We start from the raw sequence: 14538 nt of genomic DNA, 5'->3' as shown, positions 1-14538 counted from the left end.
GCTGCCCAGAAGAGGTCACGTCAGGGTCACAGGCTACCCATCTGCCCTCCAGGTAGGGAGGGTTCCGGCTGACCATTCCGGGTCTGTGCAGGTGAAGACAGGGGTCAGGGACAGCCCTGAGACACAGCCCTGGGTCCCACTAAGGGCCAGCAGGGAGGCCAGTGCCCCCTTCTCCCTGGGAGCGCCACCAAGTGCACAAAGCTGTCCCCCACAGCTTTCTAGAGATGCCCAGGGCCCCCCAACTTTCTGCTGGGGCCAGAGCATCAGGGCGTGGTGTTGGTTCCAGAATGGCCACCTTGCCAAGGGTGGGGTTCTGGGCACAGGGCCCACGGTGGGCTGCATCACCTCAGGTACACGAGCCTGGCCCCAGCTGGCCCAGCCTCTGCTGAGAACCACCTTAGGGTGTGCAGGGAGCAGGCAGGTCACAGCAGGGGGTGATGCTGGGTGTCTGACTGGCGGCTTTGTACCTGAGGCTCATCGAGGTCTCGGCTGACAGGCAGGCTGGGGCTAGGCCTTCCCCTCCAAGCTGGTCAACAGGCTGCACCCTAGGACTTGGAATCTGCCCCCAATCCCGACCCCGGGCCTCGGGTCTGTGTGACTGGGCACGATCAACATGCATCGAGCGCACCTACTCACCCACATGTACGGGCTGGTGACATTAGTACTTAGACCCTGCAGACCACGGAGCTCCGAAACGCTGCCCCCACCCTGAAAGGTTTCCTGTTCCTTCGCCCCAGCCTCCCACCCACAAACAACGGTACTTTGGGTTTTCTAGGTAGTTTGGGTAATAGGCTCGCACACATGGCCCTTGACATCTGGCTCCTTTGCATGATGTTCTCAGGGTCCAGTCTGGAGGATGTTATCAGAGCTTCGTTGCTCTACCACCTGGACGTTATTATCGTCTGGTAGTGAGAATGCTCGGGTTGGGGCGCCTGGGGAGCTCTGTTGGTTAAGCATCCAACTCTTGGTTTCCGCCCAGATCATGATCCCACGGTCCATGGGTTCAAGCCCCGTGCCAGGTGCTGTGCTGATGGCATGGAACCTGCTTAGAGCCTGTCTCCCTCTTTCTCTGCACCTTCCCCATTCGCACTCACTCTCAAAATAAAAAAAAGGGGCGCCTGGGTGGCGCAGTCGGTTAAGCGTCCGACTTCAGCCAGGTCACGATCTCGCGGTCCGTGAGTTCGAGCCCCGCATCAGGCTCTGGGCTGATGGCTCGGAGCCTGGACCCTGTTTCCGATTCTGTGTCTCCCTCTCTCTCTGCCCCTCCCCCATTCATGCTCTGTCTCTCTCTCTCCCAAGAATAAATTAAAAAAATAAATAAACAAAAAAAAAATACACAGGTCGTGGAAACCACAATTTGTTTTACGTTTGTTATTGTGACTAATGCTGCTACAGACGCTTACACGTTGTTCCCGTAGGTCATTTCCTGCAGGCGGACGTCAGGGTCTGTTTTAAAGCCCTAGGCATGTGGGGGCATCCCAGAGCAGCAGACCGCCCACACCCACACCCTGCCCCTTCCGGGGGGGCCCGCATTTCTCGAAGCCTGGAGGCACCCCAGCCCCACACCCTGACCTGGCAAAGCCAGGGCCGAGCCACAGCGGCTGCCCAGGAAGCGGCTGTGTGGGGCGCTCGGCAGGGCCCGCCGGCACCTTGATCTGACACTCAGAAGCAGAACCATCACCAGCTCTCTGTAGATGGTACAGATGACACCCACGAGGCGTGATCTTTAAGAAACCTGCGGTGATCCGTGCAGGCAGAGTAGGACCAAGGCCCCTGGGTGCGGGTGGCCAGCCCGCAGTGGGCACAGAGCAGGGCGACAGCGGTGTCAGGAGCTCCTGGTACAGTGCTCCCAGCAAACACCCGAAGCGGAGGGGGCGTGGGAGCATCTCAGAGTGGTCTGCGGCACTGGAAGGAGCGGCCTGAGACCCAGGGATGCCTTGCTTCCTTGCTCCTCCTTTGTTCCAAGGGGCTGGGTGCAGAGCTGGGCCCAGACGGGGAGGGGCCGGCGGAAGGTGGGACCCACAAGAAGGCCCGGGCGGCTCCTGGAGGTCCCACCATGGGCCACAGCCTGGGCCAGGCACCCCGAGGAGACCACAGGGTGATCCGGACGCACCGGGAAGGGGCCTCCCCAGCAAAGGCCTGCGGGGTCCTGGATGGTGCGGACCGACCGCTGCCCCAGACCCAGGCCGGCCACACGCAAGGCCTCCTGCCCGGTAGGGCCTGTGCCACTTTCACTTCTACTTCACAATCAGAGGTGCGGCCGCAAGCCTGGAGGCCACCCGGCAGCAGCGCTGCGGGCCAGCAGCACCGCTCTGAAGACACACGAGCACATTTCCCTCAGGAGCATTCTGACACCTGCCCCTGGGTCCACCCTGGCCTGGCGCGGTGCCGCCATCACAAGGCGAAACCACATACCAGGCAAGGACTACAATTAGGGCGGCTCCTTCAGCACCCGCCGGTCCGAGGGCGTTCTGGGGGCCGGGAGCTAGCACAGCCCCCCCACACCCACAGCGGTGGGGGCAGCAGCCCAGGCACCGTCACCACACAAAATGGGATCCCGGTGCCCTGGCGAGGCTCAGCCTGGGCGGACAGGGACAGGCAAGGGCGAGAGACCCAGCGCCCAAGAAGACCAGGGGGCGCCGAGACCCCACACCGGGACCCCCGCGGCTGACTCAGACCCGCTCTGCGCGTTACGCTCACTTGGAATTCTCAGAGACCACCTCTCGGCCCTCAGCTCTCCCTCTGCTCCAAAGAAAACGCCCCTCAGGGCTCAGTCCCGGAGGCCCCCAACAACGCCACAGGGTCAGGCAGGGGCCGGGAAGGTCGCTCTCAGGGGCGGTCGCGAAGGCAGGGTCCCCGGAGGCCTGAGGTGGCAGCGTCCACCGGCAGGCCGGCTGGCTCCGCGGGAAGCCATGTCACTTCCTGCAGAACGGGTCAGGCCAGGGGTCAGGCTCCGGCAAAGGGCCTGCGAGGAGCCAGGAGCCCGCACCCCCCCCCCCCCCCTGCCCCACGGCCCCTCACCGGCTGCCACACAGGAAGAGCAGATTCTGCACAGCCGGGACGGTGGAGCTGGCGTTCTGGCCCGTGACGAGGTGGCGGTCCAGCACCACGTGCACAGCGTCAGGCTCGCTGGCTGCAGGGGCCCCAAGAGCGTGGGCCTCAGGCAGTGCCCGCGCCAGGCTCGCCCCCCTCTCCCCTCGCGGGGGCCTGGGGAGGACTCGGCCTGGGCCTCCCCCAGGGCTCAGCCGCAGTTGCGGCCCCCCCACCCAGCTCACCGCTGAAGTTGGCGCCCGCGTCCTTCACGAAGTCCTCCACGATGAGGGGCAGGCGGGCAAAGCCAGGCGCCCTGACGAGCTCGTACACAGAGGGCTGCGGGGGGAGGGGGGAGGGGGTTCCCACCCCGGGGTCAGGAAGGTCCAAATCAAGCAGGGACACCGCGCGGCTGGGGCTGTGCGCCACTGCTCCAGGGGGTCCGCCCTCCCGCCGCAGGTGCTCAGACAACAAAACCATCGGGCACCCCTCCACGGCCCCAGGGCGCATGAGCCAGTGAAGGAGCTGGGCTGGGCGAGCAGCCTCAGGGCTGAGCCCCTCGGTAGCAACGGGCAGAGTCCAGGGACACGGTGGTGGGTACAGCCGCCCCAGGGCCGCAGGGGCACACAGTGAGATGCCCCTGCGGCTCTCCCCCCTCCCAACCCCGGCCGCACCACTGGCCAGGCCGGTCCCATGCAGACCCAAGTGGTCGGGCCGCAGTCCTCAAGGTCTGGACCCTCCCTCCAGCCTCCTGTCTGACCAGGCCCTCTCCCTCACTCCTGGACACGAAAGGTGCCGTGCACTTGACAAGGACAAAAGCAAGGTCTTGACCTGACCCCTGCTCCTTCCCCGGCATCCCAAAGTCACCCCCCCACCACACACACACACACACACACACACACACACACACACACACACACAAAGAGCCCCACCCTGTGCTCCCCTCCCCTGTCCAGAGCCTGTGCCTGTGCCCTGGGGCCATCCTGGAGGGGCAGCAGGGGAGGGGTGAGGAGGGGCAAGCAAGCAGCACCACTGCCTGGGGCTGGAAACCCATGATCCTGGGCTGGGCACATGACTGTCACCCTTGCCAGAGGACAGTCCCCGTGCCTCCAAGCACGTATGCGGGCCTCTGAAGCCTTCTACGGCTTGGGACCTGGGACCCTCCCTTGCACCGCACTCACCCCCGTGACGCTGTAGCCCTGGAACACCCACGACCGGTCCTCGTTGGTGGCGCAGCAGAGAGCGGCGACGCCGTGACCAACAGCACAGATGGGCTCTGGAAGCAGGGGCGGGGCCTGAGGCCGACACCCGCCGGGGCCCCTGCTCCTCTCCCCACACCTCCCAGCTCAGAGCTCCCTCCACCGATGGGGCGCGACGGGCCCAGTGACCAAACTGCAGGGGGGGGAGCTGGAGCGCATTCCCACGGTGGCAGCGGCGGCCGGGAATGACCACTCTCTGTCCAGACCACACTGGACACAGGCGGCCCTGTTCCCACTGACAAAGGTCGCTGTGTGGAGCCCTGGGTTTCTGTCTGTTGGTCCCTAATGAGCATCCTGTCCCCATCCCTGTCAGGTCTGGGCAGCGTGCCACATCTCCACAGAACAGCCTTTCTCCTGGCCCTGCTGGCCTCCAGCCCTGAACCCCGTGACGAACAAAGCCGGCAGGTCGCCCACCCGCCTCAGAGCGAGTTGGGGGAAACAGCCACCAGCCCCCACGGAGGCCAGGAAGAGGTCACACACAGGGGGAGCGACCGAGGGGCACATGGTGGGGGGCACAGAGAGGGGCGCCCCACCGCGTGTGTGTGCACCTGTACGTGCAAGCACGTGCGTCCTTGATGGTCAGTCAGAGGCTCTCTGCGTCTGCCCTGTCTGCCCCCCCAAACCATCCCCACTGGCCTCTCCCGGCCGTTGGTGCCGCCCCACGCACATCCCCAGTCCCAGGGGTCACTTACTGCTCTCTGAGCGGAAGTGCTGGAGGATGCGGGCCAGGGACCCACTGCTGGCCAGGTCGGCCAGGGCCCCGGGACAGCTGGGAATCAGGAGGGCGTGGTACCGGGCACCTGGGGGGAGACCACGGCAGTTCGGTCACAGACAGCGAGGACGCGGGCGGCTCGGTCACGGCGCTCCGCGGCAAGTGCGTCAGAAACAGAAGCAAGGGAGCGCTCTGGAGGCCACGAACCCCCCCGGGATCCCACACCTCGAGCCCCCAAGGCCCCTCACCATCAATGGACTCCAGCTTGGCGGGGCTCGCGTAGGCCTTGAGGCGGAAATCCTGCACCCAGCGGGCGTTGCTCTCGTTAACGTCCACGAAGTCTATGGTCCTCCCCTGCAGGAGCACCGAGAGGCAGACACCCCACTGTCGGTTCACAGGGACTTCAGAGGCTGACGAGAGCTCGGGGACAAAGGCACCGACAGCCCAGCCCCTCACCCCTCCTCGCCGCACCCCCCAGCCACCCCTTGCTGGCCCTCGTCTCCCACCTATAAGGTGGCAGCAACTGTCCCACTGGGGACGACAACAGAAACATGCCAAGTGACAGACACTCGAGGCATCGCTGTGACCCCTAAAGCCCACGCCAGAGAAAACTGGAGAACTGGTGAAGGTCCATACCACCCTCGCGCACGTGCACAGGCGCTGACCTACGACAAAAGGTCTCCTGCACCACAGTGGGGCCAGAGCTTGACGATGCCACCAAGGTCCGAGTCCTCAGCCCGGCCACCTCTCTCGGGGTCACGTCAACCTGAGGCTCCCTGCTCCTCCCTGAGACCAACAGCACTCCCCCGGCCTCACCCCCAAAAAGGTAGGAGCCCGTCCGTGCGTCTGGCTGGACTCACCCCAGGGGTGGCCACCTGCAGGTTGAAGGCGGCGCCAGCCAACGTGAAGCAGTGCAGGAAGGACTGGGCGGACACACCTGCAAGGTGAACACGGCTCTAAAAAGGCCACGAGGCTCTGGGGGCAGCACGAGGGGCAGCAGGGCACACACTCCCAGCTCCAGCCTGGAGTCTTCTCCTGGTCCCCCACCCCAATGGAGGACCCCCTCTCACAGCCCCAGCCCACAGGCCCCGCCCCCAAAGGACAGGCTCTCTCCCTGGCCTGGCTACTAAAGGCCTTTCCAGAAGGCAAACCCAAGTGCAAACCCAAGGGCATCGACTGAGCCCACGCCCCACTCCCCCTACATTCAGCCAGGGAGAGGCAACACTGAGCAAGCCCTATGTCCTGGGGGGTGGGCAAGGGTCAGCAGGACCCTCTTCACTCCCCTCGGGCAGGCCTCGCCCTCACTGAAGGACACGTGGCCTCTGCTCACCAGGCTCCCGGACCCTGCCCCCATCCCCAGTGCTGCTCACAGCCCTCTTCTGTCCACGTCTGGCCCACAAGATTCCTGGCTGCTGGGGCTGGAGCTATCTGCTTCTAGACGGGATTGGTGTGCACCCTTCCACCTTTACCCCAATCCCCGACCCCACCCCTAAACCTCTTCTCTATCTTTATTCGTCCTTTTGTACTAATACGTATCGAGTAGAGTGCACGCGCTGAGCAAAGACAGTACCCACAAATCATCCCCCAGACTTTGCCTGATGGTGCTCTTAGTTCCTTGAACACTGCTTCACCCCAGGGCCTCCTCAAGGGACTCTGGCGGGAACCTCATCCTGCCTACAGTGCCTGGTGGCCTGGTCAGAGCTGTGCCCCCACCCCCCGTCCTCAACAGCCCTTCCGCACCGCACAGCCAAGCTGGCCCAACGCCTCCTCACCCTCATCCACTCCGCAGCCACCTTTGGTTGTACCCCCCAACCTGCCTCTCCAGGACCGACCCCTTCCCCGTGTCTCCTCCCACCCTCAGTGTGGGCACAGCGCTCAGGGCCCCTGGGGCTCAGCACACAGTGACTCCACGACCTGCAATCCTCTCCCTCACCCTCTTGCGCCTCTAGAATACAAGGAGACCAGGCTCCAGAGCCAGACCCCAGGTCCCAACCCTGGGTCGCCACCTCCCCCACCACGTGACCAAGGGCTCATCACTTCCCTCCGACAAAGGAAGCACAGATGCTCAGGACAGTCAGCTGCCTCCCCGCCCGTCGGTTCGTTCCTTCCCTGCTGGCCCTGAGCGAGAATCTGCACGGAATCGCAGACCCACCAGCCCCGCTGTCCTGCTCGAGCCCCACGCCGGCCCCTCCTGGTGCCTTCACCACCTGGCGGGTCTGAGGGTTCTCTGCCCCCGCACATTTCCGGCCCCCAGAACCAAACTTCTCCAACCCCTCACCCTCCTGGGTGTGCGCAGGGCCAGCCAGCAGACAGGTGGGCACAGGCTCATGACCCACCTGCTCCGAAAGGCCCCGGCCCCCGGGCCTGCCGCCCCCCCACCCGGCCCCTCACAAACCCCCCGCTCCTCCCCACACTGAGGCCTGCCCGCCCCCGAGGCGGCACCTGCGGGCGCCAGCCCGGGACCCGCTCTCTTCCCACAGAAACGCCGGGGCGCGGGGCCCCCCTGCGGTCAGCCAGCGCCCCCGCGCCCGGGACACTGGCGACGCTCCCTCTCCACGGCGGGGCTTCCACCTGCCTCTCCGCCGGCGCCGCTGGGCGCCCGCCCGCCCTCGCGAGCCTCACCCTCGGCGGCGCCGCTGGCCACCAGCAGGCAGGCGGGCCGGCTCTGCAGCCGCTCGGACGCCATGGGTTCGGCCGGGGCCGGGGCGGCCTGCGCGTGCGTGAAGTGTACGTGCGTGTGCGCGCGCGGGCCGGGATCGCCGGTCACGTGTCGCGGCGCTTCGCTGCGGGGCCAATGCGGCGCCAGGCTCACGCGCCGTGCCTCCTCCCTCCCGGCCCCGCCCCCCAGCGCGCGTCAGGGGCGGAGTCCGCCCCGTGCGACTGCGCCTTGGGCCCGAGACCGCTCCAGCTCCGTGAGCTGGGCGGAGGGCGTCCGGGGGGCTCAGACCTTGGCCCCAGAGCGCGGGCTCTCTTCCCGGCGGGACCCCTCAGCGGCCCTGAGCACACCCCTGGCCCGGCCCCTGGACACAGTCAGGAACACGGTGCCTCCCTCGTCCCTTGGGGCAGGAGCGGGAACCGGGAAAGAAGACCCCTGCCCGTGGACGGAGGTCTGCGCCCCGTGGACGTGGGTCCCTCCCTGTGGACGAAGACCCCTCCCTGTACATCACGGTCTCTCCTCGTTGATGGAGGTCCCTCCCTGTAGGCGAAGGTTCCCCCCCCCCCCCCCAGCGGACCAGGGTCCCTTCCCGTGGATGATGGTCGCTGCCTCGTGGATTTGGACATTTAATACTTGATCACTGAGACTGAAGACATAACGTGGAATGCCAGGGGCAAAGCGCCCTGCCCAGTGGGGCTCATGTCTTGGGGGTGAGGGCTGGGATATGGATTCATAGAAGGTGACATTCGTTTGTTAGTGAGAAGAGCAGTGGAGTGGGCAGGCTAACAGGGAGAGGGGGTGGGGGCTGGGGTGGGAGCTCAGATGGGTAATAGGGGGGCACATCTGAGGAGCTGGATGAACCACTCACCTGGGGCACGGAGGGTGGGCCTGCAGTGGTGGGTCCTGGTGAGGGCAGGGTGGGAGTCTGGAGGCCAGGGAGGGGTGTGCAGGTGTCCATGGAAGCGGGGGCAGGATGGATGGGTTCTGCCTCACCAGGATGGTTGTGGGGAGACAGAGGTATCCAGGGTCACTGGGGCTCAATGAGTCCCTGGAGGAATGTGGGTATCACTTCCTGAGATGCTTCAGGGTGCTGAGTTTGGTGAGGAAATCTAGGATGTTGTTTGGCCAAGCTGCATTTGGAGCAGTGTTTCCATAGATTGTCTAGGAGGCAGTCGGATGGGCCATCAGCAGATTCCTGGGTGTTCTCTAAGGCCTGGGCTGGAGAGCAGGGAGGGGCTTGGGCGCAAGCTGATAGTTAAGAAAAGCAGCTTCACCCTTTGGCCCCACAGGCCACCTCCAGGACCCCCTGCTTCCAGGGTGGAGGGGCGGGCAGCAGGGTTCCCCCAAGGTCCTGCCTGCCTCTGCCCTGAGTAGGGAAACCTTGGTCATGGGTAAGAAATGCCAGAGTGGGTGAGTCTAGGCCAAGGTGCATCTCCTGGGCACCCCTCCTCCACCACCCCTGGCTCTGTCCTCTGCCTGGCTAAGCCCCACACTCCCAGGAGTCCTGACTAGCAGCGACACAGGACCTCAACCCCTGCAGGACCCTCCCTCCCGAGTGAGGCAGGAGCTAGGGCCTCCTGGCGCTGGCAGGGCCTCAGGACAGGGGACAAGGGACAGGAGCCGTGTTGGGTGGGTGAGGGACTTTGGATGGAAACCAACAGGCCTAAGGTCAGACCACAAGCTGGGCCTAGCCACATGAAGAGCTTCCCCGCCATGCACATTCGTGGGACCCAGGGGCTGGAGATGCCAGGCTGCAGCAGGGACCATGGGATCCTCCTGCTGGCACTGTCCCCCCCCACCCCCCACCCCCACCCCAGGGCAGCCCTAGCACCCACCTCCTCCTGCATCACAGGCTCATTAAGCCACTTTGGTCGTCTCCGTCGCTAAGAGGATGGAAAAGGAAGCCTGGCTGTGACACCGTGCAGCAAGGCTGTTGTATGCATGTGTGTGCACCAGCGTGCGCCCCACTGCACACCCCGGCCCTTGCACGATGGCTGCCGGCTGGACCCACCCACCCCAGCAGGCGGAGCACACCTAGTCCACGTCCCCCGTATGTGCGCTCTTGCTCTCGCACGTGTGCACGACCGTGACCCCAGTCCAGGGCGGCGTGCTTGGGCCCCTCAGCGGCTCCCAGCACAGGCACCTGTAAGGGTCTGGGTCCCCTGTGGCATGTGGAGTTGGGGTGGGCAGCCTGCATAGGGACAGGTGTGCTGATATGGGGCCTTGCCAACCAGGAGCCTCATTCCGGGTCTGGCAGCAGCCTGCCACTCGGTGTGTATCCCTGTGGACAGTAAGGACCTGGACAGAATGACGCCTGAGGCCCCGTCATGGTGGCTGGGGTGAGCCCGAGGTGGGGGTGCCCCCCAGGTGGGCTTGTGGTCTCTTGCCCTCTGCACACACCCAGCTGTGCTGGCTCATCTGCCTACTTCCTGAGTGGGTTCCCATTCCAGTGGGTCAGCCCCCCTGCCCCTTAGACCCCCTCACCTCCAGCAGGCGAGGAGAGGGTGCTACTCAGGTCCTGCTTTGGGCGTGATTGGGGCTGCTGCAGAGGGAAAGACTGGCAGGTAACCCTCCCAGGAGTGGAGCACAGGAGGGCCTCGGCTGACCAGACGGGTCTGCAGCCAGTGGCCCACATCTGGATGACTGTCTCCTAGGAAGGATCCAGGCCCAAGGGGAAGGGCCGCCCCCTCTAGGGCCCCGTGGAGGGGGCACCTCCCATTTCCATCCTGCTGAGCCTCTTCCCTAGGCCTTATGCCCAGACATAAGATCTCGGGGTGTGGGGCTTGTGGGCGTGGAGTTCTGTGGCATCATCTACAAGCTGTTTGGGAACCTCATCCTCCAATAGTGACTGCTCAGGTGGGGCAGGTAAGGTTGGAGGGGTGCTTGGGGACTGAGCACAGAGGCTCTGCTGGAGGTGTAGGGATGCCCTTGAACCCGGGGTTTTGCTTTTTGTTCAGGGATCCTGAAACACAAGGTGCAGGGATCACATGACCTGTCATCACGCACCAGGAAAACATTTTGTCGTTTCGTTCCTGTCCGTGGAAATTGCCCCAGATGGAGGAAGGGTGGGTGCGTGAGGAGCCATTCCTGGAGGACCTTCCAGCAGGCGGGCTGACCGATGCCTCAGGACCTCCAGTCTCCCCTCCTTCCTTCCTTGGCAACTTCCTCATTCTCAGAGCATGTCTGAGCCTTGTCCTGGGTGCCTTTGCACCGGCTAGGCCTCCCTTTGAAATGCTGGAGTTCCTCTTTGTCTGTCAGACTCCTAACTGTCCCTCAAAGCCCATGGGCACCAGATGCACCGTTTGCCCAGCACTCCCCTCCTGAGAACACCCTCCAAACTTACAAGCCCCCCTCGCCCCCCACCCTCATTAGCTCAGCCCAACCACTGGGTGGATCTCAGGAGACTTGGGACTGGCCTCTCTCTCAGGGCGGGTGTGTCATGGGCAGCCCTGCCGGCCAGGCCGCCCACCAGGTGACTCATGTCTCTGGCCCCAGATGCACCCCTCTTCCCAGCTGGGCTCGGACCCCTCAGCTCCTGGTTTTTCTTTGGCTGAGGCTGGGCCGGGTGGGGTCTGGAGACTTAGACCCCAGGCACTTGTGAGTCCTGCAGGCCCTGAACCAGACAGCAGGGGGTGGCAAATGGCAGCCCCTAGGGCACGGGGAGCTGCTGAGGCCAGGGCAGTGGGCTGGGAGCACAGGATCCCTTCACCTAGTGTAGAGCTCAGTGGTGCTGTTGACAGGGTGGGAGTAGCTGGTTCCCCACCCACCCCGGGGCCGGCAGAGTGTGGCTGGAAGATGTCAGACAAGTGGGCAGTTTGGTGGCCTGGAGTGGGGTGATGTGACAGGCAGGCTGCGTGTCCTGCCCAGGACATTAGGACAGGGATCAGCGGGTGGATGGGAGGACCCAGCGGAGAGTCTGAATGGGGGTCCCCTCAAACACCTCCAGGTACCACCGAAGTGGGGGGAGGCAGCTGCCGGCTTACACTCATCCTTTGTTCCCAGATGGGTCCCAGGGACATCACCCGAGCGTTCTCTGCAGCAGCCCGAGGGGAAGCTGCTCTCCTGGCGACAGTCCCCCGCTGTGCTGCAGCCACCAGGCAGGCGGCACAGCCCCTCACCCTGCGCGGCAATCCTGACAGCCCTCGCCAGCCCTGCCTTGGCCAAAACACCAGACAGAAATGTGCAGGCGCACTGGGACCCAGGAGCCTCTGCCAGTGTGGCCCTGGGACCAAGTGTGAGGTCAGGGGCCGCTGGGCCAGGGCAGGCCCCGAAGACCAAGCCCCAGAAGTCAGGGAGGACTGACCCCGGCGACTCGGGGGCAGTGAGATTGCCACCGTGCCTGGTCAGTCTGCCCCAACCAAGGAAGAGAGGATCTACAGGACCCCACTTGGCCCCTTGCCTATATCTGGGGAGGGCAGGGTCCTGAGACAGTGACCAGCTCTACCCCCTGGTCACACCAAGAACACCTGCCAGGATGGGAGTTCCCCAAAGAGGAGTTTCCCGCTCTTGGGGGAGGAAGGGGTGCTAGAGGGGAAAACAAAGTGGACACACACGCACGTCGCCTGCGTCCTCACAACCTGCTCACACGTGCCCTGCGAAGCCCACACGTGACACCACGCGGCATGGCCGTAGGGAGACCTTAGCTGCGGCAGAAAAGGCTCAGCAAACGGGCTGAGACTCTAGGTCTCCGGGGAGCCCCTGTGGCGCGGGGAGGGGGGCAGGGTCTCCGTCTGGCAGCATCCAGCCAGTGGACGCCTCTGTCCAGGAGACGATGCTCGCACCTGAGTTTTTCTAATGTCCTTGTAAGTGTGACTTAGATTTAGAGCATGTACATTTTTAAAGTTTTTATTTTTTACGTGGTCTCTACAACCCAATGTGGGGCTCAAACTCACAACCCCTGGATCAAGAGTCTCATGCTTTACTGACTGAGCCAGCCAGCCGCCCCTGGTGTATGTACTTTTTTTATATGTGAATATATATATTTAAAATACTTATTTGTGAGAGAGAGCATGAGTGGGGGAGAAGCAGAGAGGGGCACAGGTGAGCTGATGCAGGCTCCATGCCGTCAGCACAGAGCCCGACTCGGGGCTCAAACTCACGAACCACGGGATCATGACCTGAGCGGAAGTCAGACGTTCAAGCGCCTGAGCCACCCAGGCGCCCCTGTGTGTACTTTTTCATACACGGTACTTCTTTTAGACCTTAAAAGTAGTTCTGTAGTAACAATAATTTCAGCCAGCCCTGATTATCCCTCAGAGTTTGCCTCATTTTGGAAAGGTCCCTACATTGCTGAGTTGCGGACGCAACAAGACAGAAACTGGGCGTCAGAACCCCACATGGGGCCCGCCGGACCTCGGCTAACTTATTCTAACATTCCCAGGGAAGCGACTCCAGTAACAGAGCATGTGGGGAAATCAGAAATAAAGAAACAGGAGATTATTACCGAGTGATGTCACAAAGCTACACCAACAGGTAGCGGGCAGGCATTGGCTGAGCCAGGCTCGGAACAGGCCTTGACTGTGCTGACCGGTGACAGCCAGAGGTGGTGTCATTGACGTGACAGGGACCACCCTGTGCTCCGTCGGATCTGCTGATGGAAGGGAAGTAACTGGATTTCCAGCTGACTCCACACACAAAACCCGAGGTCCAGGCAGATTAAAACATGACACTTTTGAAAACATTTATTCATATCTGAGAGAGAGGGAGACACAGAATCCAAAGCAGGATCCAGGCTCTGAGCTGTCAGCACAGAGCGGACGGACATGGGGCTCAAACCCACGAACCGTGAGACCATGACCTGAGCCGAAGTCATACCCTTCACTGGCTGAGCCACCCAGGCGCCCCGAGAAATGGCATTTACTAAACACCAGCAAATGCCGAGAATATTAGCGGGCGATAAGCAAGTGTCCTTCCTCCTGACCGAGATCCGCGAGCACATGCGCTGAAGGGAACAGTGGTTACGAGGGATCGACTCAGGCTGCAGAAGCTCTGCACTCAGGAGACCCAGCCAGAGGTAAGCCGGCCGCCGAGTAAAGACGTTTGCAGTGTGGCACAGGCTTCGTCCGCAACACACCTACAGAAGTCCCCCAGGCAGATGAGAGGAAGGCGTTCCATGGACCAGAAAAACGGGCCAACGGCGCCAACAGGAAAAATCACACAAGGGGAGACCCAAGTGGCCAAGGACTTTGTGACGAGGAGTACGTCAGATCAGTGCCGATAGAAGCCACCAGAAGAGGGCAGTTTGCCTCATTTGGGCTGGAGCGTTTCACCCCACCCCCGGTCGCGGTGGACAGGGGAGCAGTGCTGTCACGGCCGGCCCCCAGTCACCAGACGGAGCGGCGGGGTTCAAGACGCACCCCGCCCCCCTCCCCCGTGACCCAGCGGTCCCGCTGCCGCCTCGCATCCAAGACAAGAGGCTGCGGGGCCTTGCAGAGGTCTGTGCGCGGCCACATTCAGAGCAGCGTTAACTCACGGCAGCGAGAAGGTGGAAGCGACGCCGCGTCCACCGACGGCGAATGGCTGGACGCGGTCCGTCGGCACCCAGGACTGTCGCTCGGCCCTGACGAGGACGGAGGCTCTGCCACCTGCCACCACGTGGATGGACCCGGGGGGACGTGATGCTCACGTGTGATCCCCTCACACGAGGCCCCTGGAGTCTCCAGATTCCCGGAGACGGAGAGCGGATGGTGGGCGCCCAGGCTGGGGGAGGGGCCGGGGTCCGTGTTTCACGGGGACGGAGCTTCCGTTTGGGAAGATGGAAAGTTCTGGAGATGGAGGGTGGGGACGGCCGCACAACAGCATGAACGTGCTCAGTGCCCCTGATCTGCGTGCTTGGAGTCGATGAAGACGGTACTTTTTAGGGGCACCTGGGTGGCTCAGTC

The 14538-nt window shown here is 63.4% G+C and overlaps 1 protein-coding gene across 2 annotated transcripts; it reads right to left on the bottom strand.

The window, feature by feature from the left end:
• Positions 1-1344: 1344 nt before the first annotated feature.
• Positions 1345-7774, bottom strand: GATD1 (glutamine amidotransferase class 1 domain containing 1). Of its 2 annotated transcripts, XM_023240272.2 has the most exons (8): positions 7624-7773; positions 5862-5938; positions 5250-5355; positions 4982-5089; positions 4212-4306; positions 3276-3369; positions 3022-3133; positions 1345-2922 (listed from the first exon to the last, which is right to left on the bottom strand). In XM_023240272.2, exons 1-8 carry the CDS (start codon positions 7685-7687, stop codon positions 2916-2918), a joined length of 663 nt encoding a protein of 220 aa, XP_023096040.1. In that variant the 5' UTR covers positions 7688-7773; the 3' UTR covers positions 1345-2915. The 2 variants fall into 2 exon arrangements, with proteins under 2 accessions (XP_023096040.1, XP_023096041.1); XM_023240273.2 differs by lacking the exon at positions 1345-2922 and having other exon boundaries at positions 3018-3133; positions 7624-7774.
• Between the last annotated feature and the right edge of the window lie 6764 nt (positions 7775-14538).

Source organism: Felis catus, chromosome D1 (assembly GCF_018350175.1).
Source record: "Felis catus isolate Fca126 chromosome D1, F.catus_Fca126_mat1.0, whole genome shotgun sequence".
Taxonomy (NCBI): Eukaryota; Metazoa; Chordata; class Mammalia; order Carnivora; family Felidae; genus Felis; species Felis catus.
The sequence above is the reverse complement of the archived record's forward strand: the minus strand, read 5'-3'. Positions and strand labels throughout refer to the sequence as shown.